The sequence below is a fragment of the Bufo gargarizans genome, chromosome 1 (assembly GCF_014858855.1).
Source record: "Bufo gargarizans isolate SCDJY-AF-19 chromosome 1, ASM1485885v1, whole genome shotgun sequence".
Taxonomy (NCBI): domain Eukaryota; kingdom Metazoa; phylum Chordata; class Amphibia; order Anura; family Bufonidae; genus Bufo; species Bufo gargarizans.
This window is the reverse complement of record NC_058080.1, coordinates 272,096,505-272,118,750: the sequence shown is the minus strand read 5'-3', so window position 1 is coordinate 272,118,750 and position 22,246 is coordinate 272,096,505. Positions and strand designations below refer to the sequence as shown.

At 43.5% G+C, this 22,246-nt stretch overlaps 1 protein-coding gene across 3 annotated transcripts in view; it reads left to right on the top strand.

Moving 5' to 3' along the window:
* Window positions 1–22,246, top strand: part of G3BP2 (G3BP stress granule assembly factor 2) — a 51,875-nt gene that overhangs the window by 24,992 nt on the left and 4,637 nt on the right. For 2 of the 3 annotated variants that reach the window (XM_044303126.1, XM_044303137.1), the window contains exons 6-11: window positions 1,790–1,892; window positions 6,296–6,473; window positions 14,984–15,085; window positions 15,552–15,654; window positions 17,221–17,349; window positions 19,296–19,414. In XM_044303126.1, the coding sequence (XP_044159061.1) occupies window positions 1,790–1,892; window positions 6,296–6,473; window positions 14,984–15,085; window positions 15,552–15,654; window positions 17,221–17,349; window positions 19,296–19,414 (734 nt within the window). The remainder of the gene's footprint in view (window positions 1–1,789; window positions 1,893–6,295; window positions 6,474–14,983; window positions 15,086–15,551; window positions 15,655–17,220; window positions 17,350–19,295; window positions 19,415–22,246) is intronic. The other variant, XM_044303148.1, reaches the window with a different exon arrangement.

Below are 22,246 nucleotides of genomic sequence, written 5' to 3'. Positions count from 1 at the left end.
TCCGCCACTATATATATATATATATATATATATATATATATATATATATATATATATATATATATATATATATATTATATATTTTCGACCGATATTGATTTTTTAGGACCGATACCGGTAATTTGTGAACTTTCAGGCCGATAGCTGATAATTTATACCGATATTCTGGGAATTTTCATTTTAGAAAAAAAATAAATTCCCACAAATCTGCTGAAAATTAATGTTTATTGTTAATGTGTATTTTTTTTTTTTTTGTAAATCTTTCTTTTTCATTTATATTTAATATTTTTTTTTTTTTTTTTTTTTTTTTTTTTTTTTTTTTTTTTGTAACTTATTTTTTTAACTAACTTTTAGCCCCCTTAGGGACTGGAACCCTTGTCCTATTCACCCTGATAGAGATCTATTGGGGTGAATAGGAGCTCACACTGTCCCTGCTGCTGTGTGCTCTGTGCACACAGCAGCATGGAGCTTACCCTGGCAGCCAGGGCTTCAATAGCGTCCTGGCTGCCATGGTAACCGATCGGAGCCCCAGCATTACACTGCTGGGGCTCCGCTCGGAGGAGCAAGGGAGAGGGGATCCTGTGGAGGGGCGCACTGCGACTGGGGTGGGGGGTCCCTATGCGCCACCACTGCTTAATACTGGGGGGGGAGGGGGGCGCACTGCGCCACCAATGCTTAATACGGGGGGGGGGGGGCGCAGCGCACTGCGCCACCAATGTCTGATACTGGGGGGCTTGGGGGGGTGCACTGCGCCACCAATGAAGCTTAATCTCACATTTATTCATATACAGGAGGCGGGAGCTGGCTGCAGGATCACATAGCCGGCTCCCGACCTCTATGAGCAGTAGCTGCGATCCGCGGCACCTGAGGAGTTAACTACCGCAGATCGCAGCTACAGCTCATAGAGGTGGGGAGCCGGCTATGTGATCCTGCAGCTCCCGCCTCCTGTATATGAATGAATGATAGATTAATCTTCATTGGTGGAGCAGTGGCCATAGCTCCTCCCCTCCTCCTGTCCCCTGTCCTTACATTGGCGGCAGCGGCAGCACAGGGGGAGGAGACACTGCTCCTTCTCCCCTGTGCTGCTAAGGGGAACACTGAGGGCACTGTCAGCAGCGCGATCTGTGTTCCCCATACGCTATCGGAATATCGGCAAAATAGATGCCGATACCGATAGTGTTCAAAATCCTGAATATCGGCCGATAATCTCGGTAAATCCGATAATCGGTCGATTGTATATGTATATATGAAAAATGGCGGCACTGGCTCCCAAGGGAAAAGACGGGTGCACGTCCCAAAGGGAATGGACTGGTTTCCCTGATGATATTCTAAGAAAAATGAGCGGCACTCCAAGAATAAAAGTAGTGAACCCTTTATTCACACCGGTGGTGCAACGTTTCGGCTCTGATCGCGAGCCTTCCTCAAGCCTGAGGCTTGAGGAAGGCTCGCGATCAGAGCCGAAACGTTGCACCACCGGTGTGAATAAAGGGTTCACTACTTTTATTCTTGGAGTGCCGCTCATTTTTCTTAGAATATATAAATATGTATATATGTGTGGTGGATCCTATTCACTGTTTATTTTCATAATATTCTTTTTGTCTTTTATTATAATTTATCTTCGGTTCTGTTATTAACTGGGGTAGGTTAGAGGAGGTGTCCTTTTTATTTTGGCTTCTGCTGTTCCTTTTCTGGGATGCGGGATTAAGCTCCTATCAGTGCCGTTGTGGAGACTACAAGAAATCAAATTACCGCTAAAAGTAATATTAATTTTTTATTTTTTTTTCCTTAGAATCTGAGGAGGAAGTGGAAGAGGAACAAGAGGAGAGGCAGCCTTCTCCTGAACCAGTACAAGAGAGTGCAAACAGTACATACTATGATGCTCACCCAGTGTCGTAAGTCTCTGCTGATTTGCTCCCTTCATTCATATTTATTTATTTTTATATTGAATTGCACGTTGTATGGACAGAAGTGTTGGAACAGTCTGTACTAACATTTGTGAAAGAATGGGTCGTTCTAAAGAGCTCACAGGATGCCACTATTGTAACAAGTCAGTTCATGAAACCTCTTCCCTCCTAAATTTTCTCTGATCCACTGTGAGTGGAAGCGTATAGGGACCACAGCAACTCAGCCATGAAGTCGAGATTGCTGAGATGCATAAATGTTGCCAATGCTCTCCTGACTTCATAACTACTGACTTCCAAACTTCTTCTGGCCTTATAGGGGTTATCCCATGACTAATGTAAAAAATTCGAATCCGACATCATATAGTACATGACAACCTATTTCTAACAAAGCTAGAACCAGCCCTGTACCTCACATGGATCCAGAGATCTCCCCATAGATTGATGTCAAGCTGGCAGCTCAAAGGGAGTGTCTTCTCTGCTGCAGCTAAGGGGGCGTGTCCATGCTCTTCCTATCACAGCTCAGGAGCCAGTTGAAGGATGAAACTGAGCATGTGCGGCCATCTCAGTGAGCAGGTTAAAGAAATAAGAAAAAAAGCAAACAGCGGGTGACGCTACACAGACACATTTTATTGAATAACTCTGTGGCTTTGCTAACTTTTTAATTACATATAAATACAAAAGTATTCAGACCCAGGTGCTGGTTTGAAAACTAGAATATTTTCTGTGGGACAACCCCTTTAACATCAGCACAAAAACTGTGTAGTTACCCTTATGATATGGATTTTCATGGCCGAGCAGCTGTATGCAAGCCTTACTTCACCAAGCACAATGCCAAGCGTCCTCAGTATCTAGCCTTACAAATTCTCTTCTGGATGAATGGGTAAAAATTCCCATGTTCACGGACTAAAATCTCCTTCAAACCCTTTCTACAAGAGTGAAAGCTGTTTTATCTGCAAAGGGATATAACTGGTATGGTACACACAGGTATGCTTGGAAAGCGTCTGCAATCTTCTATGGGGCAGTGTTGCTAGTTGTATTGTTGAAAAGGAGGTGACAGACTCCCTTAATATGGAGCGGGGGGGCTCCATATTAACCTCCTCAGGACCGCCGTACGCAGGATTGCGTCCTGGCGGCGGCCCTGCTCTTCTGGGTGGACGCATATACGCGTCCTCCCGCGAGAGCCAAGATTTCCTGTGAACGCGAGCGCACACAGGCGCGCGCGCTCTCACAGGAACGGAAGGTAAGCGAGTGGATCTCCAGCCTGCCAGCGGTGATCGCTCGCTGGCAGGCTGGACATGTGATTTTTTTTTTTTTTTTTTTAACCCCTAACAGGTATATTAGACGCTGTTTTGATAACAGCGTGTAATATACCTGCTACCTGGTCCTCTGGTGGTCCCTTTTGTTTGTATCGACCACCAGAGGACTCAGGCAGCTCAGTAAAGTAGCACCAAACACCACTACACTACACCCCCCCCCCACTGTCACTTATTAACCCTTTATGAACCACTGATCACCCCATACAGACTTTCTGATCACCCCCCTGTCATTGATCACCCCCCTGTAAGGCTCCATTCAGACATCCGTATGATTTTTACGGATCCATGAAACACATGCGGACGTCTGAATGGAGCCTTACAGGGGGGTGATCAATGACAGAGGGGTGATCACCCATATACACTCCCTGATCACCCCCCTGTCATTGAACACCCCCCTGTCATGCTCCATTCAGACGTCCGCATGTGTTTTGCGGATCCGATCCATGGATCCGTAAAAATCATACGAACGTCTGAATGGAGCATGACAGGGGGGTGATCAATGACAGGGGGGTGATCAATGACAGGGGGGTGATCAGGAAGTCTATATGCTTGATCACCCCCCTGTAAGGCTCCATTCAGACTTTTTTTTTTTTGGCCCAAGTTAGCGGAAATATTTTATTTATTTTTTGGTTTGTTTTTTCTTACAAAGTCTCATATTCTACTAACTTGTGTCAAAAAATAAAATCTCACATGAACTCGCCATACCCCTCACGGAATCCAAATGCGTAATCACTTTTAGACATTTATATTCCAGACTTCTTCTCACGCTTTAGGGCCCCTAAAAAGCCAGGGCAGTATAAATACCCCACATGTGACCCCATTTCGGAAAGAAGACACCTCAAGGTATTCCGTGAGGGGCATATTGAGTCCATGAAAGATTTAAATTTTTGTCCCAAGTTAGCGGAAAGTGAGACTTTGTGAGAGAAAACTAAAAAAAAATCAATTTCTGCAAACTTATGCAAAAAAAAATAAAAAAATTCTATGAACTCGCCATGCCCCTCATTGAATACCTTGGGGTGTCTTCTTTCCAAAATGGGGTCACATGTGGGGTATTTATACTGCCCTGGCTTTTTAGGGGCCCTAAAGCGTGAGAAGAAGTCTGGGATCCAAATGTCTAAAAATGCCCTCCTAAAAGGAATTTGGGCCGCTTTGCGCATCTAGTCTGCAAAAAAGTGTCACACATCTGGTATCGCCGTACTCAGGAGAAGTTGTGGAATGTGTTTTGGGGTGTCATTTTACATATACCCATGCTGGGTGAGCTAAATATCTTGGTCAAATGCCAACTTTGTATAAAAAAATGGGAAAAGTTGTCTTTTGCCAAGATATTTCTCTCACCCAGCATGGGTATATGTAAAATGACACCCCAAAACACATTCCCCAACTTCTCCTGAGTATGGCGATACCACATGTGTGACACTTTTTTGCAGCCAAGGTGGGCAAAGGGGCACATATTCCAAAGTGCACCTTTCGGATTTCACCGGTCATTTTTTACAGATTTTGATTGCAAACTTCTTCTCACACATCTGGGCCCCTAGAATGCCAGGGCAGTATAACTACCCCACAAGTGACCCCATTTTGGAAAGAAGACACCCCAAGGTATTTTGTGATGGGCATAGTGAGTTCATGGAAGTTTTTATTTTTTGTCACAAGTTAGTGGAATATGAGACTTTGTAAGAAAAAAAATAAAATAAAAAAAATCTTCATTTTCCGCTAACTTGTGACAAAAAATAAAAAGTTCTATGAACTCACTATGCCCATCAGTGAATACCTTAGGGTGTCTACTTTCCGAAATGGGGTCATTTGTGGGGTTTTTCTACTGTCTGGGCATTGTAGAACCTCAGGAAACATGACAGGTGCTCAGAAAGTCAGAGCTGCTTCAAAAAGCGGAAATTCACATTTTTGTACCATAGTTTGTAAATGCTATAACTTTTACCCAAACATTTTTTTTTTTTTATCAAAGACATGTAGAACAATAAATTTAGCGAAAAATTTATATATGGATGTCGTTTTTTTTTGCAAAGTTTTACAACTGAAAGTGAAAAATGTCATTTTTTTTGCAAAAAAATCGTTAAATTTTGATTAATAACAAAAAAGTAAAAATGTCAGCAGCAATGAAATACCACCAAATGAAAGCTCTATTAGTGAGAAGAAAAGGAGGTAAAATTCATTTGGGTGGTAAGTTGCATGACCGAGCAATAAACTGTGAAAGTAGTGTAGTGCAGAAGTGTAAAAAGTGGCCTGGTCATTAAGGGGGTTTTAGCTAGCGGGGTTGAAGTGGTTAAAGGGAGTCTGTCACCTCCTTTTCACCAATACAACTAGCAACACTGCCCCATAGAAGATTGAAGACTCTTTCCAAGCATACCCGTGTGTACTATGGGTCTGTATTCCATGTCCAGGAAAAGCACTTTAAGGGTCCAGTCACACGTCCGTAATTTTGGTCCGCATTCGTTCCACAATTTGCGGACCCATTCACTTTCAATGGGGCGGGAATCTGCATCTGCATTTTCGGGAGCCCCCTTTTTTTTTTTTTTTTTCCTTTTTTTCAGGATCCGCAATTCCGTTCCTGAAAAAAAAATAGAACATGTACTATTCTTGTCTGCAATTGCAGACCAGAAAAGGCATTTTCTATTATAGTGTCTGTGATGTGCGGTCTGCAAATTGCGGATCACACATTGTAGGTGTCCATGTTTTGCGGATCTGAAAAACACTTTAGGGTCCATTCACACATCCTTAAGTGCTTTTCCTGGACATGGAATACAGACCCATAGTACACATAGGTATGTTTGGAATGTGTCTGCAATCTTCTGTGGTACAGCACTCTTGGATATATTGGTGAAAAAAAGGTGACAGTCTCCCTTTTAATGCCTCTGGATTTAGACTGGGATATTATAAAAGCTCCTGTAGGTGTGATGGCTGTGTCCCAATACTTGTGTCCATATTGTCTGTGTGTGTATACTAGAGCAATGGTAAATGGATATCGTGTCGCCATCACCAGTCGGTCAACCCTCTACACGTGTTGAGATTGTGTGGTTGTTTTTGTATTGTTAATTTACAATTTCCTGCTGATGTTTCCAGCAATGGAGTAGAAGAATCCTTGGAAGAGCCCATTAATGAACCCGAGCCTGAGCCAGAACCAGAGGTGAAGAATGAGGAGAAACCTGAGCAGGAAGAGAAGAGCATAGAGGAACTTGAAGAAAAGTCCCCGACTCCACCACCCGTTGAGCCAGTTGCTCTCCCACAAGAGCCTCCCAAGGTTATATTAACTGTTTACTTTTGCTTCATGTTAGTGTTTTTGTTAGAATTTAATATGTAAATAGTAGTTAAAAAGCGATGCCAATATACTAACATGTGCACGCAGTGGAATGCAGTTTTAAAAACAAAAAAGACTTGTAGTTGCAAAAAAAAAAAAAAAAAAAAAAAACAGCATAAAGCTTTCAGAAGTCTCAGGTCAAAAATGATAGTGCAAGGAACAGCAGCAGTTCTATACATGAGGCATGAACGCCTGTTTCCAAAAGTAGTTGCAGTGTTGCAGCATTTTTCATTACTGTGCAGAGTTGTAGTGAATAAACCCCTCTTTTAATCCTCCAAGTTAAAAGAAAATGCAATTAAATTTAAAGAAATTCCACACAACAGTGTAGACCAGAATGTGCATAATAATTTCACTTTCAAAATTCTTAAGACAATGCAGTAACCCGACCCAAGGTTTCTCCCTTTTTGGCTTCTTCCAGGACATGCAGGAATGTGTAACTGATCAGTTTCACCATCTCCAATTCTGTATAATCCATCCACAAATGACATCCATATACAAGTCTGTTAACCTACTCAATAATACCTTGAGTATAATTTGAATATATATAACCTTTTCGACTCATTTCTGCATTATTGGAGCAGAGTGAACTTTTTTTTTTTTAAAGTTTTTTTTTTTTGTCATGAAAAACTAATAGAACTGTTACACAATAGCAGTACTACGTGGTTAGCCTTCTATCATAAAATTCTCTGGTCACGTGACCTGAACTAACCAATAAGCTCTTGCTGTACTAATTCTTCAGGCTGATGTGGTCACGTGGTCCTATTAAACCAATGACATTCTGTTGCAGTTATATTGTCATATCAAAAATAGAAAAGGGTAGTTAAAAGGATGCTACCATCAAAACCTTTTTCTCATCCGTATCATTGGGGGACACAGACTTGACCTTGGGTATAGCTGTTGCTGCTAGGAGGTGGACACTAAACACAAAGGTGTGAGCTCCTCCCTCCAGCTATACTCTTCCTACTGGGACTAAGTTTCACCAGGTCTGCTGGTCCTAAAAGCTGCCTGCACTCCCACCCGGGAGACCCGGGGGTTCTGAAGAAGCAAAGGAGGATCAGAGGTTCCTAAAAGACTCTCTATTCCCGCCCCCCCCCTCCAGTGTTCGGATCACCGCGGTCATCCACCGCAAGTCCCTTCTGTTCCGATGTAGCGTCCCTCCCCAAGGGACCGCACACCGATGGTGGTGATCCGGCTGGAGCCAGGGGGGCAGAAAACGCCGGACAGGTGGAACCCTGGCATCTTCCACCCGATCTTAGGGTTGCTACATTTAATGGCATGGCTGTTTGAAGCCGCCGTACTAAAGCCCCGGGGGTTCTCGGATGCCGTGGTCCAGACCATGATTTGTGCCAGGCAGCCATCTGTATAGCGTGTTGCCATCACCAGTCAGTCAACCCTCTACACGTGTTGGGAGTGTGGTTGTTTTTGTATTGTTAATTTACAATTTCCATTACGGCACCTGTGAGAGCTCCTCCCCCTTCCGGACAGGAAGCGGGAACTTCCCAGATCTTTAAATTGGTCCACTGCCTTCCACCACTCAGTTCTTTCCTGTTTCCTGGACCTCTAGGGTTAAAATGATGGAAACCTAGTGGAGGTACCTGTCGGCGTAAGTCTTCACTAGGGGCCGGTGAGAAGCCAGTTTTTTTTTTTTTTTCCCTCTCCCTTCTTCAGAGCCATGGTGGGATGCCTGTAGCTGCCTCACTTGTCCCTGCCTAGCCGGCGAAGTTTCGGTGTGAGGCGGATCTTCTCCTCCTCTCATTGCGGCAGGCCAAGCTAGATGCGCGCGTCGCAGCGGAAGTGGTGCATGCGTCCCACCGGCCGGAAGGGGAGGAGCTTGAACATGGCGGGCGTTGCGCGGCCCATTTGAAAAAGGGAACGCCGGCCTGCCAGCATGGAGGAAGCTGCAGCAAGCGGCTACCGGTCCGGATGGCCAGTTCTTCCCTCCATTGCCCCCCTTGAAGCAGCATCATGCAGGAAGAAGGGGAAGTGCAACTGTGCACTGACAGGAGCAGCTCTCTGAATCCAGCATGGTACTCCTGGGGGTAAGAGGGGTTAACCCCCACCATCTCCCTTTGGGGAGTTATTATTGTGGTCAGAATTAGACTGATTAGGGCTGTTTTTATTAAATGCAGGTTAAAGAAGCCCCAAGAAAAGCTACCAACAAAACAAGCGAGCTAAGGAGTGTGGAATTTGCAAGCGTAAATTGGGCCAGTCTTACCCCAAAACATGTTGCCAACCATGTTTGGATAAGTTAATAGCAGATGAGTTGCCATATTTATTACAAAGCATCCAAGAGTTGGTTAAAAAGGAAGTTCGTTCTTCTGTGGAAGACTTTAAAAAAATCCCTGCCTAGCTCAACCAGACAGAAGAAGGCTCAGACGATGGTGGAGGATACTACGGAGTCCAGGTCTAGGCTAGAACTAATGTTTGAGAGCCTAAAGCCCAAAAAGTCTAGGGTGTTCCCCATTCAGGATTGTATCAAAGACCGGATTAAAGGTGAATGGGAGAAGCCCGACAAAATTCTTTATCCCTAGAGCTGTCCAAAACAGCCGGCACTTACGGAGGAAATAAACAACCTCCTGGAAAAGGCAGTCCTTGTTCCAGTCCCAGAGAACGAACAAGGGGAGGGTTTTTATTCAACCCTATTTTTGGTTCCCAAACCCAACGGGATGTTCACGCTGATAATAAATTTGAAGAGTCTTAACCAATATCTGACCTACCAGAAATTCAGGATGGAATTCATCTCTTCTACGGTCCTCCATCTGTTTCCCAACTGCGTGATGGTCTCAATAGATATAAAGGATGCCTACTATCACGTGGCCATCCATCCATCATCTCAAAAATACCTCAGGGTAGCGGTGAAGATGGGAGAGTCAATTGTTCATTTGCAGTTCAGAGCACTTCCCTTTGGGATATCCCAGGCGCCGAGGCTCTTCACAAAGCTAATGGCAGAAATAAAAAGATCAGACATCATTATAATCTCATACCTGGACGACCTTCTCTTGGTAGGGGACCCTGATGAGCCTGGGCTGGTTAATAAATTGGGACAAATCGTCCCTGATTCCAACCTCCAAATGTGTTTTCCTAGGCATCTTATTAGATTCCCAGACGCAGAAATCTTATCTTCTGGTAGACAAGAAGAAAGTTATTCAGCAGAAAATCGTGTCTTTCAGCAAAACCAAGGAAGTATCCCTAAGAAAAGCAATGTCTATTCTGGGTCTGATGACTGCTTGTATTCCTGCTGTGAGTTGGGCCCAATTCAGGCCCAGAACACTTCAATGGCACATTTTGTCCAAATGGGACGGGAGGTTGCTATCCCGCAAGATGGATCGCAAGATGGTGATCCCGGGGTCAGTAACCCGGTCCCTAACTTGGTGGCTAAAAATTCAGAACCTAAGTCAGGGAGTAGAGTGGTTGAAACACGACCCCTTAATAATAACCGACGCAAGCCCTTGGGAATGGGGGGCCCATTCAGTTTTGGTTTTTTTCCAAGGCTCTTTGTCAAAAACCCAGAGTGCCCAGTCCCAAATTGCCAGGGTGTTAAGAGCAGTCCTGTGCGCATTAAAGGAAAGTCTCCCATCATTACCTCGAAAACATGTCGGGATCCTATCCGACAACGCCTTGGTGGTAGCTTATATCAACAAACAAGGAGGGTCAAGATCTCAACTAATGCAGCTAGCATCCAGGATCTTGCTAATACAGGGGAAAGATCTTTCTCTCTCAGCAGTTCATTTGAAAGGCTCAGAGAATCACCAGGCGGACTCTCAGCAGACACAGATTCAGCTAGGCGAATTGGTGTCTGAATCAGGAGGTATTTCACCAAATGGAGGCCCTATGGGGATCTCCCACAATAGATGTATTTGCCTTGCTAGAGAACAAAGTGCAAAAGGGTGTTTTTTTTTAATTTTTTTTATTTTCTCTCTGAGCAGGGAGGATCAGACTATAGGCACAGATGCGCTCACAGCCATGGGGGAAGGGCCTAGTCTATGCGTTTCCTCCCATCAGCCTATTGCACAGAGTGATCCAGAAGATCAGGGGGGAGAAGGCAACAGTGATACTAATGGCACCATTTTGGCCAAGAAGAGTCTGGTTTGCCTGGTTGAGGAGACTATCAATAGCCGATCCCTGGATACTTCCAGAAAGACAGGACTTATTATATCGGCCCTCTACATCATCCAGAAGTAAAGAACCTCCACCTGACAGCCTGGATTTTGAGAGGACATTCTTCAGGTCTAGAGGCCTATCAGAACAAGTCATTGGGACTCTTCTAGCCAGTAGGAAAAAGGTCACCTCCGAGATCTATCTGAGGGTATGGAAGGCCTTCCTTTGGTTTGCAGGGCCAGGCCTAGACTTGAACTCGCCCAACATCCCTTTTTAATTAAATTTTTTATTTTTTACAGGAAAGCCTTAACAAAAAACTTAAACCCAGCACTCTCAAGGTCCAGGTCTTGGCACTGAGTGCTCTATTTGACTTTAGGTTAGCTACTCATCCTTGGGTCAAAAGGTTTATTAAGGGTTCCTCTAGACTATGTCCTACAGTTAAATCTAAATCAGCCCCGTGGGACCTTAACCTGGTTCTATCCGCTCTAACCAAGGCTCTGTTTGAGCCCCTTGAGGACATCCCTTTAAAGATGCTGTCCTATAAAACTGTATTTTTAGTGGCCATTTCATCCGCCAGACGAGTAGAACTATCCACTTTGTCATCTTCCCCACCATATACTCGGATTCTGGAGGATAGAATTGTATTCGAACCGGATCCTGCATTCCTGCCCAAAGTAGTTTCAGTATTCAATAAATCTCAGGAAATAGTTCTTCCTTCCTTTTGTCAGGACCCAAAGAACGAGGGGGGGAAAGGTCCTTTCATGCTTTAGACGTCAGAAGGTGTGTCTGTGCATATTTAGAGGCTACGAAGGGCTTTAGGAAAACCCCACAACTTTGTTCAGTTTCAGGGTCAGAACAGAGGCTCGAAAGTCACAAGCCGTACCTTAGCCAGGTGGATCAAGAGAGCGATAGGTCTGACATATTTGCAATCAGATTGCCAGGTACCATTTATTTATTTATTTATTTATTTCAGCTCATTCCACCAGGGCAGTAGCCTCTTCCTGGGCAGAAAAAGGGTGCGCTACCATTGAGCAAATCTGTAGGGCAGCAACGTGGAGTTCCCCCTCTACGTTTTATAAGTACTACAGGTTGGACCTTTCATCTGTACAGGATATGTATTTTGGGAGAAAGGTGCTGCAGGCTGTAGTCCCTCCCTAATAGTAAGTCTAGTCTCTTACAGGTGCTGTTATGGGGCGTAATGGAAATACTTCAATTACTCTTACTGGTAATGTTTTCCATGAGCCCATGACAGTACCTACATAATTCCCTCCCTAAAAAAAAAAAAGTGTGTGTATATAGATATATATATATATATATAAAAAAAATTAAAAAAGAGAAATCTATATTTTAGTATTGTGCCAAAGAAGAGATATGCCTGGCATATATTTGGTGCAGTTTTTTTCTGGTTTGTTTTTTGCTTGTATTCTTAGTTTCACTATATATAGGTGTATTGCTGGTCCCAGGAATCTTGTCAAATACTGAGTGGTGGAAGGCAGTGGACCAATTTAAAGAGCTGACAAGTTCCTGTTTCCTGTCCGGAAGGGGGAGGATCTCTCACAGGTGCTGTCATGGGGTCATGGAAGACATATTACCGGTAAGAGTAATTGAAGTATTTCCTGCTGATGTTTCCAGCAATGGAGTAGAAGAATCCTTGGAAGAGCCCATTAATGAGCCCGGTGTAGCATCCCTCCCCAAGGGACCGCACACAAACTGGTGATCCGGCTGGAGCCAGGGGGGCAGAAAACGCCGGACAGCTGGAACCCTGGCATCTTCCACCCGATTTTAGGGTTGCTACATTTAACGGCATGGCTGTTGAAGCCGCCGTACTAAAGGCCCGGGGGTTCTCGGATGCCGTGGTCCAGACCATGATTTGTGCCAGGAAGCCATCTTCCCGGATCCACCACCGGACCTGGAAGTCCTACTTAAGTTGGTGCGAGCGGCATCAGCGGTCTCCCGTTCAGTTCTCTTTGCTGCGACTCTTGGCTTTCCTGCAGTGGGGCATGAACTTGGGTCAGCTCTCTCCATTCTTTTTTAGCGGAATTTAACTTCGCTTTCGGCGGTTCTGACTTTTCTGCAGGGCGTAGTGCATGCTGCGCCCCCTTTCTGTCCTTCGTTGAATCCTTGGGATCTTAATCTAGTACTCAACGCTCTTCAGTCTTCACCGTTTGAGCCTTTGCAGCAGGTGTCTTTGCTTCCTGTCTTACAAGATGGCTTTTTTGGTTGCAATCACTTCTATCCATAGGGTTTCAGAACTTGTGGCTCTGTCATGCCCGTTGCCTTTCCTGATCCTCCATCAGGATGAGCTTCGTCCTGTTCAGTCCTTCCTTCCGAAGGTGGTGTTGGCATTCCATCTAAATGAGGAGATTATTCTCCCTTCATTTTGTCTGTACTCGTCTCATCCTCGAGAGCAGTTGCTCAGTACTCTGTATTTGGTACGGGCCATTCAAGTCCATCTGTCCTAGACGGCATCTTTCTGGCGGACAGATTCCCTGTTTGTTATTCCAGAAGGGCTGAGACGGGGGCTGGCAGCGTAGAAGACTTCCATTTCCCGATAGATTCGTTTGGCTATTGTAGAAGTGTACTGCCTTAAGGACCAGGGCCCGCCCTTCCGAGTGACTGCTTATTCTGCTCAGGCAGTGGGTGCCTCGTGGGCGGTGCATCACGGGGCTTCGGCCCTTCAGGTATGCAAGGTGGCGACCTGGTCGTCTTTGCACGCCTTTTTCCAAGTTTCATAGGGTACACACCTTTTTGTATCTGCTGACTCATGTCTGGGACAGGAGGGTTTCTTGTTAGGCCCACCCCGGCGACTGCTCTGTAATCTCCTAAGGTCAAACCTATGTCCCCTCAATGATACGGATGAGAAAATTTAGATTTTTGTACTTACCGTAAAATCTGTTTTTCTTTTCCGTTCACTGGGGGACACAGCTCCCACCCATTCTCTTGTTTATGTGCCTTTTCTGGCCTGTGTGGTTCTGGGTTTGTACATGGTATGATTTTTCTTTTTGTCTTGCTTTAGCACTAACTGATATAGCTTGGTCCCTGTAGGAAGGGTATAGCTGAAGAGGAGGAGCTCACCACTTTGTGCTTAGTGTCTCCTCCTAGCAGCAACAGCTAGACCCAAGGTCACGCCTGTCCCGTCCCCCCCCCCCCCCCCCCCCCCCCCAATGAAGAGAAACAGATTTTACGGCAAGTACAAAAATCTGGTTTTATCATGTATTAACGGCCTATATGTGATTTTGTTCCATGTAATGGGGTGCATGGTTTTTTGGATATAGGTTATGGAAGTCGCTCCATGTATTCTACATACTGTCCTGACTCTTGACTTCCTCCTTTGTTAGGATTTGTAAAACGCCAGACAGTCTTGCTCGTTTTTCTCAGTCAGACCATTGACTCCTACTAGAGAAGGAAGGGGATGAGTGATTACATTAGAGAATCACACTGATACGTGTAGTGCTCTTCAGTGGGCATGTTTGCCTAGGCCTATCAAGAGTACAATACAGCTGTCATACTTTCCCTATTCTAGTGAGGACTGTACCCTATGAAGAAAATCTTTTCTGAAGATAGGGTCTCTTTAACTGCCTATAACTTTTTTTCCAACATTCCCGTGGTCACAATGGACCAATGATTTCATGCTGTGAATGGATCATGCAATTATTTTTTTTTTAACTTGCAACTACTAGACTTGCACAGTAATTAAAAACGTTGCGACACTGGAACCACAGAGCCTTTGCCATCGACAGGTCTGACATTCTCATGTACTGCAGCTGTTCCTTGGATAGGTGTTGTGACCAGTGTGATTTCTCTCCATTTTTATATCCACGTTGAAAACTATATCTATTTTGTTTTTGTAATTTATTATAGTTTATATTGCCATGCATGGCTTTATTATCTCTTGCTTGGTCCAGTGCCATGCAGTCAGTGTATTTAGGGGGTTGTCATAAAACACTGATTAGCAGTGGTCTGCACTTGCTAAACCTACATTATATTTAGTGCCTAAATGGCCTACACTTCAAATGAGCTCTGGCGTTACGCCAGTTTATCTGCAGTTGTAACCTCCTGGTGGTGAAAAGCCTATCTGTTGGTCTCCTATTGATGTAATGAGCCAAAATAAAAATGATTTAGGGACGGCCCTCGAAATCTTATATCCCACAGGACTGTCTACATGCAGAATTGTAGCCCAAAAAAACCCTGAACTGTTCATTTTACTGTTTTTTGGTTTAATTCATTTTGCTGCAGTAAATCTATATTGTTCCAGTGTTTGTCCTAGGTATATTTACTTAGTTGTTTTTGTCACTGATCCAAATAGAATGAAGTGTACATTTTCCTAAGCTTTTAGCATTCATCGTTTTCTGTAGGCTTTTTCGTGGGCATCAGTGACCAGTAAAAACCTGCCTCCCAGTGGGACTCTCCCATCATCGGGAATTCCACCCCACGTAATAAAAGCTCCTGCCTCACAGGTAATTGAACTGTGGCCATTTTGGTTATGTAATTGATCTGTTCTTTAAACGCCTGATGTTCAGTAGACGTAGTCATTGACATAGTCTGATTGAAATGAGGTTGAAATAGTTTTTTATTTTTTTTATAACATTTTATTTATTTTATGCACTTTATAGTGCTGACATATTCCACAGCTTTACAGACATTAACATCAAGCTGTCCCCAGTGGGGCTCACAATCTGAGTTCCCTATTAGTGTCTCTTTTGGAGTATGGGAAAAAGTCCACACAACACACAACCTCCATGCAGATGTTGTCCAGATTTGTTCTGACTGAGTGATTTTAAAACAAGTGTTCTATTTGAAGTTCTTTATACCCCTTTTTAATGGGAACTTAGAATTCTTTCACTTATCAGTTAATATGGCCCACACACATATGGTATTTGGTTAAGAAATGTAGCTAATTAAACTTTTTGTGGTTATATGTAGACACGTCCTGAAGGTAAACCAGAACTTCAAGTACAGCCTCTTCGTACACGGGAACAGCGTCCACGGGAGCGCCCATCATTTCAGCCAAGGGGCCTGAGGACAGGTAAACATAATGTGTATTTTGCAGCCCTATGTTCTTATATGATGTACGTCTATATTTTACATTGTTACAGGATTTGGGTTTTATTATAGTTGCTGTAGTTGTAAGACTGAATCCCCAAATCCTTTTCAATGCAAGATTGACTTGGGCTACTTTCACACTAGCGGCAAGGAACTCCGGCAGTCTCTTCCGGCGAGTGAACAGCCTGTCGGATCTGTGCTGCCGCTAGTACACACGTGCCCCTGGACTACCACTCTGGCCCAGTTGACTATAATGGGGGCGGGCCGGAGTTCCGGCAGCAGCACGGCAAACATGCAGAGAGGCGGCCGGAGTGAAATTACTACATGTCCCAATCTACGGCTGCAAGTCCCAATCTAGATGGGATAAGATTTAGTTGAGATTTACCACCATTAAACCTATAAAGCGTCTGTTCGCCTGATCTTGCAGGTTTGCCATGCCTGACAGTTGTTTTTAGCTTTTTGGGTGTAGTGGTTCGCAAAAAATGGTGACTCTAGGATATTTTTATTTTGCACAACTATAGATTTAGAGTGCTCCTTAGCCCTTTCCCTGCCAAGAATGTATCTTTTATGTCTTTTCAAGGTGGCATTTCAGTAGCCAAGGGCATATCTCCAACATCCTTGCTACTGATGGCTGGATCTCAGGCTGTGTAGCAGATAACACTGATTTTCTAAAGCTTGAAGAGCAGCTAGCAGTGCGATCCTGTGAGCTTAGATGTAATCCAGGTTTTGTTTTAAAGATGGCCATGTCTAGCTGCTACACAACCTGGGATATTCCAAGTTCAAGCAGCCTCCCTAGAGGAAGGGGGGATAGTGGGTTGTGCTGATAAATTGAAGGAGAGGAGGATAGAGAGGCCCTCCTATTTCCCTAAGGCTGGTTTCACGTAAAAGAGTGTTACGTTTCAGACTTGCAGCGTAAGTATGAGACCGCTTCCATCCTGAACATCCATCACTCCCAGGGTCGCATAGCATGATATTGATTTATAATACTATGTAACCCTTACAGTTCTGGAATGTATTGGGTAACACTGACACAATGCTGTCGGTGTTATCCAATATATTCCGGAACTGTAAGGGCAGTGAAGAGTAAAGGGTAGAGTTAATCCACATCATCCTGCATCTCAGAATGTGCTTATAAGCACATCATGTTAAATGGGGGCTCAGTTCAACACTTTAACATCCACAACCATAATAGTATGGCACTGGCAGCAGTTCTTAAAAGTACAACGTTGGGCTCGGCACCAGAGAACACAGCTGGGCTCCTGCAATGGGTGTGATCTGAAATGGCTCGGGTACTGGCAGGTTAACCCCCTTAAGATGGTGCTATTGAGCACGACTTCTAAGTGGTTAGGTATGGGGAGGGGGCTCAGGGGACTGGACCCTCATCGTTGGAACAAAGAACTTTAACATGTAAGTGGCTTTCTTTAGTTAAACTTATTCCGGTCCTTCATTCATTTTAAGTGTGTGGGTCGGTCAACACTTTTAAGGCCCAAGTAATGATGGGGATTCTTCAAAAATAAAATTGTTAAATGATCTTTGATTCTGATGACAGGTCGAGGTGACACAGAACAGGGAGATTCTGATAACCGCCGTATGTTCCGCTACCCTGACAGTCACCAGCTCTTTGTTGGGAACTTACCTCATGATATTGATGAAAGTGAACTGAAGGAATTTTTTATGAGTGAGTAACTTTTGTGTTAAGTGAAAATACATTTCATAACTAAAATATGTTTATATTGCACTCGCCATTGTTGCTAAATATTCCAAAGTGATTTTGGTAGAATCGTCCCAGTATCATTGCCGTGTTCCAGTCCTCCCTGCTGGTCTTTTGTTTACGTGGCTGCAGTGGTGATGTACACTTATACCATATGTGACAGCTGCAGCCTATCGCTTTCTCAACAGTCCAAGATGGCAGAGGCCGTTGGATGCAGCTGTATAAGGAGACCTCTTCTGCATCACAGACTGGTGGGGAGGTGCACTTTGCTGGAAGTGGCAGTGTATTAAACTGATTTAGTGAGCCTCTCTTCACCGTTCCTAGCGGTGAAAGCCCTTTTAAGGTTGTTTCTTACCTGAGATCTGCTCTGGAGGAGGGTACTTTTCATGCAAAGGGTAGTGCACTTAGGATACTTCATTCTATTCACAACACATGGTGGAAGGCCAGAGAAATCATAGGTATTCAAGGCTACTCAGATATCACTCCTATATGGCCGAATTTTATGTATACTGAGGTAAACAAGGTTAGTGGGGTAAAGGTATGGAATACTTTAGGACTGAAGTATATGGGTCAATTGTTTGATAATAACTTACTTAAAGAATTCTCTAGTCTGCAGCAGTATTTTGGGCTGCAGAAGTCCCAATTCTATTTATATCTACAACCAGAAAAAATAGTTAGTAGACCTGGTAAAATCAAGTGGAGGTAAAATCAAGTGGAAGCGCAGTTTAAGAAGCAACAATTCCAGCTGTATGATAAATGGAAGAGGGATGCCCCTGACTTAACGGAGGAACAATGGGATGCTGTCCTGGAGGATTTTACTCAAGTTGCGGTTAGTGAGGCTCAAAGGGTGTCTCAGCTCTTGTTACTACACAGAGTATATAAAACTCCGGTTCTGATGAAAAAAAATGGGGTACAGGAGTGACGATTTGCTGCCCGAGGTGCGATGTAGCGAACGCAGATCTCATTCACTTGATGTGGAACTGCCCTAGGCTGAGGAGATACTGGGTGGGGGTAGGTAAATTGGTGAAAACAGTTTTTGATGTTGAACTCCAGTATGAAAGTGACGGAATGTATGTTAGGATGTGTGAATATTCCAAATTCACTGCCGGAGAAAAGATTAGCTATCATTAGAGTATTGTATCAGGCTAGGAAAGTAATAGCATTTCACTGGTTAAGTAGACAACCGCCATCAGTGGAAGAATTGGAAAAAAAATACACGTGCTGATTAGTTTGGAGAACTATGTATACCAAAAAAGGAACTGTCTAAAGAAGTTTGAAAAGATATGGTCACTATGGATTCAACACTACAATCTACAGATGTAAAGGTATGAGAGAGGGAGTGAATGAGGGATGATTAGTAAAGAATGGAATGGGGGGGCAGAGAGAATACATAAAAGTACGTGGGATAATTTATTTGGAGGGTCTCGGGAAAACGGAGGATCTTTTGTATACTTCTGCATATCCACATACTCATCTAGAATGTAACACATTGTTCACAGCTGCACGATTATGAGTTAAAGTACTGTGATATGTAAAATTACGGAAATGTTTTATCGCATATTACGTTGTGATACTTTACACTTTCTCTTGTCCCATGGGATATGTTGGGGGGAATGGGGGGGGGGACAGTGTTCTGTCTTTTGTTGTTAAAATGGAAAATCTTCAATAAGAATCTTATTCAAAAAAAGGTTGTTTCTTCCTGCAGCCTTTCTACTGTATCCAGTAGTAAACGGTCTATAACTTAGGAACAGTACATTGTTTGTAATGTTAATCAGCTTTTTATTTTATCATAAACGTGAGCTTGCACTTCTGATGCGTATTGCAGCTTAAATCCTGCATGTGCTGTCCTTCTTTCCTGATAAAACTCTTTTACTTCTCTATACCAACAATTTGATTGTCATGAACTTTTGCAGGTTATGGAAATGTGATGGAACTACGCATTAATACCAAAGGTGTTGGAGGGAAGCTTCCCAACTTTGGCTTTGTCGTGTTTGATGATTCTGAACCAGTTCAAAGGATTTTGCTTGCAAAAGTATGTATCTATTTGAATGCTTTATAGAACATTCTTTTAAAGGGCTTCTGTCACCCCCCATTGTGCAATTTTGATTAGCCGGCATTAGCCATTTGCTAATGTCAGCTGAGTGCAATCATACATGTCCTACCTTTTGTCTGTGGCGTATTTCTTGTAAAAATCATACTTTTATCATATGCAGATTTCTTCACTATCAGCAAGTTGAGCGTGTACTTGCTGGTAGCCGCCGCATCTGCCGCTGCTAGACACTCCCCTTCTCCTCTTGATAGACAGGGCCAGCGAGCACTCTCCTCCCGCTGGCCCGTCTGCTGCTGAATTCCAGCACCTCCGCCATAATGTTCCTTGATCGGCACAGGCGTACTGAGTGAAGGACGCGCGCTTGCCAGCTCCTTCCTCAGTGCGCTGATTACGCCACACTACACCCGGATTAGAAGACTGCTGATTATCGCTGATGTCGGCAGTCTTCTCTTCCGGGTGTAGTGTGACGTAATCGGCGCAGCCGCGATGAGGAAGGAGCTGGCAAGCGCGCGTCCTTCACTCAGTACGCCTGCGTCGTTCGAGGAAACCTTTATGGCGCAGGCACGGGAATTCAGCAGCAGATGGGGCCAGAAGGAGGAGGAGAGCGTTCGCTGGCCCTGTCTATCAAGAGGAGATGGGGCGTGTCTAGAAGCGGCAGATGCGGCGGCTACCAGCAAGTACATACCCAACTTGCTGGTAGTGAAGAAATTTGCATGTGATAAAAAGTATGATTTTTACAAGAAATAAGCCACAGACAAAGGTAGGACATGTATTATTGCACTCAGCTGACATTAGCAAATGGCTAATGTCAGCTAATGAAAATTGCACAATGGGGGTGACAGAAGCCCTTTAAATAACTAAAGTAATATAAAAAAAACAAAAAGTCTTGCTTAAAGATCTGTTTCACGACAGGTAAAGTTCAGTTTATACCAATTTATGAAATGATCTTAGGGTTCCCTTATTCATTATTACTTTTAGCAAATACTGCAGCTGCACATGTCTATAAGAACAAAGACTTTCCCACAAATGTGACTGATAACTTGTAAGTCCTCCTTTACACACAATTTGAAAGGAAAAAAAAAAAAAAAAAAAAAAAAAAAGCATTACCCAGCCAATTTTCTCTGTGGCTCAATTTAACCACTTTAACCCTGCTAGCTAAAACCCCCTTAATGACCAGGCCACTTTTTACACTTCTGCACTACACTACTTTCACCGTTTATCGCTCGGTCATGCAACTTACCACCCAAATGAATTTTACCTCCTTTTCTTCTCACTAGTAGAGCTTTTATTTGGTGGTATTTTATTGCTGCTGACATTTTTACTTTTTTTTTGTTATTAATCGAAATTTTACGATTTTTTTGCAAAAAAAATGACATTTTTCACTTTCAGCTGTAAAATTTAGCAAAAAAAAAAAACGACATCCATATATAAATTTTTCGCTAAATTTATTATTCTACATGTCTTTGATAAAAAAAAAATGTTTGGGCAAAAAAAAAATGGTTTGGGTAAAAGTTATAGCGTTTACAAACTAAGGTACAAAAATGTGAATTTCCGCTTTTTGAAGCAGCTCTGACTTTCCGAGCACCTGTCATGTTTCCTGAGGTTATACAATGCCCAGACAGTAGAAAAACCCCACAAATGACCCCATTTCGGAAAGTAGACACCCTAAGGTATTCGCTGATGGGCATAGTGAGTTCATAGAACTTTTTATTTTTTGTCACAAGTTAGCGGAAAATGATGATTTTTTTTTTTTTTTCTTACAAAGTGTCATATTCCACTAACTTGCGATAAAAAATTCTAGGAACTCGCCATGCCCCTCACGGAATACCTTGGGGTGTCTTCTTTCCAAAATGGGGTCACTTGTGGGGTAGTTATACTGCCCTGGCAATTTAGGGGCCCATATGTGTGAGAAGTACTTTGCAATCAAAATGTGTAAAAAATGGCCTGCGAAATCCGAAAGGTGCACTTTGGAATATGCGCCCCTTTGCCCACCTAGTCTGCAATAAAGTGTCACACATCTGGTATCGCCGTACTCAGGAGAAGTTGGGGAATGTGTTTTGGCGTGTCATTTTACATATACCCATGCTGGGTGAGAGAAATATCTTGGCAAAAGACAACTTTTCCAATTTTTTTATACAAAGTTGGCATTTGACCAAGATATTTCTCTCACCCAGCATGGGTATATGTAAAATGACACCCCAAAACACATTCCCCAACTTCTCCTGAGTACGGCGATACCACATGTGTGACACTTTTTTGCAGCCTAGATGCGCAAAGCGGCCCAAATTCCTTTTAGGAGGGCATTTTTAGACATTTGGATCCCAGACTTCTTCTCACGCTTTCGGGCCCCTAACATGCCAGGGCAGTATAAATACCCCACATGTGACCCCATTTTGGAAAGAAGACACCCCAAGGTATTCCGTGAGGGGCATGGCGAGTTCCTAGAATTTTTTTATTATTTTTTTTGGCACAAGTTAGCGGAAATTGATTTATTTTTTATTTTTTTGTATTTTCTCACAAAGTCTCCCTTTCCGCTAACTTGGGACAAAAATTTCAATCTTTCATGGACTCAATATGCCCCTCACGGAATACCTTGGGGTGTCTTCTTTCCGAAATGGGGTCCACATGTGGGGTATTTATACTGCCCTGGCATTTTAGGGGCCCTAAAGCGTGAGAAGAAGTCTGGAATATAAATGTCTAAAAAAATTTACGCATTTGGATTCCGTGAGGGGTATGGTGAGTTCATGTGAGATTTTATTTTTTGACACAAGTTAGTGGAATATGAGACCTAGTAAGAAAAAACAAAAACAAACA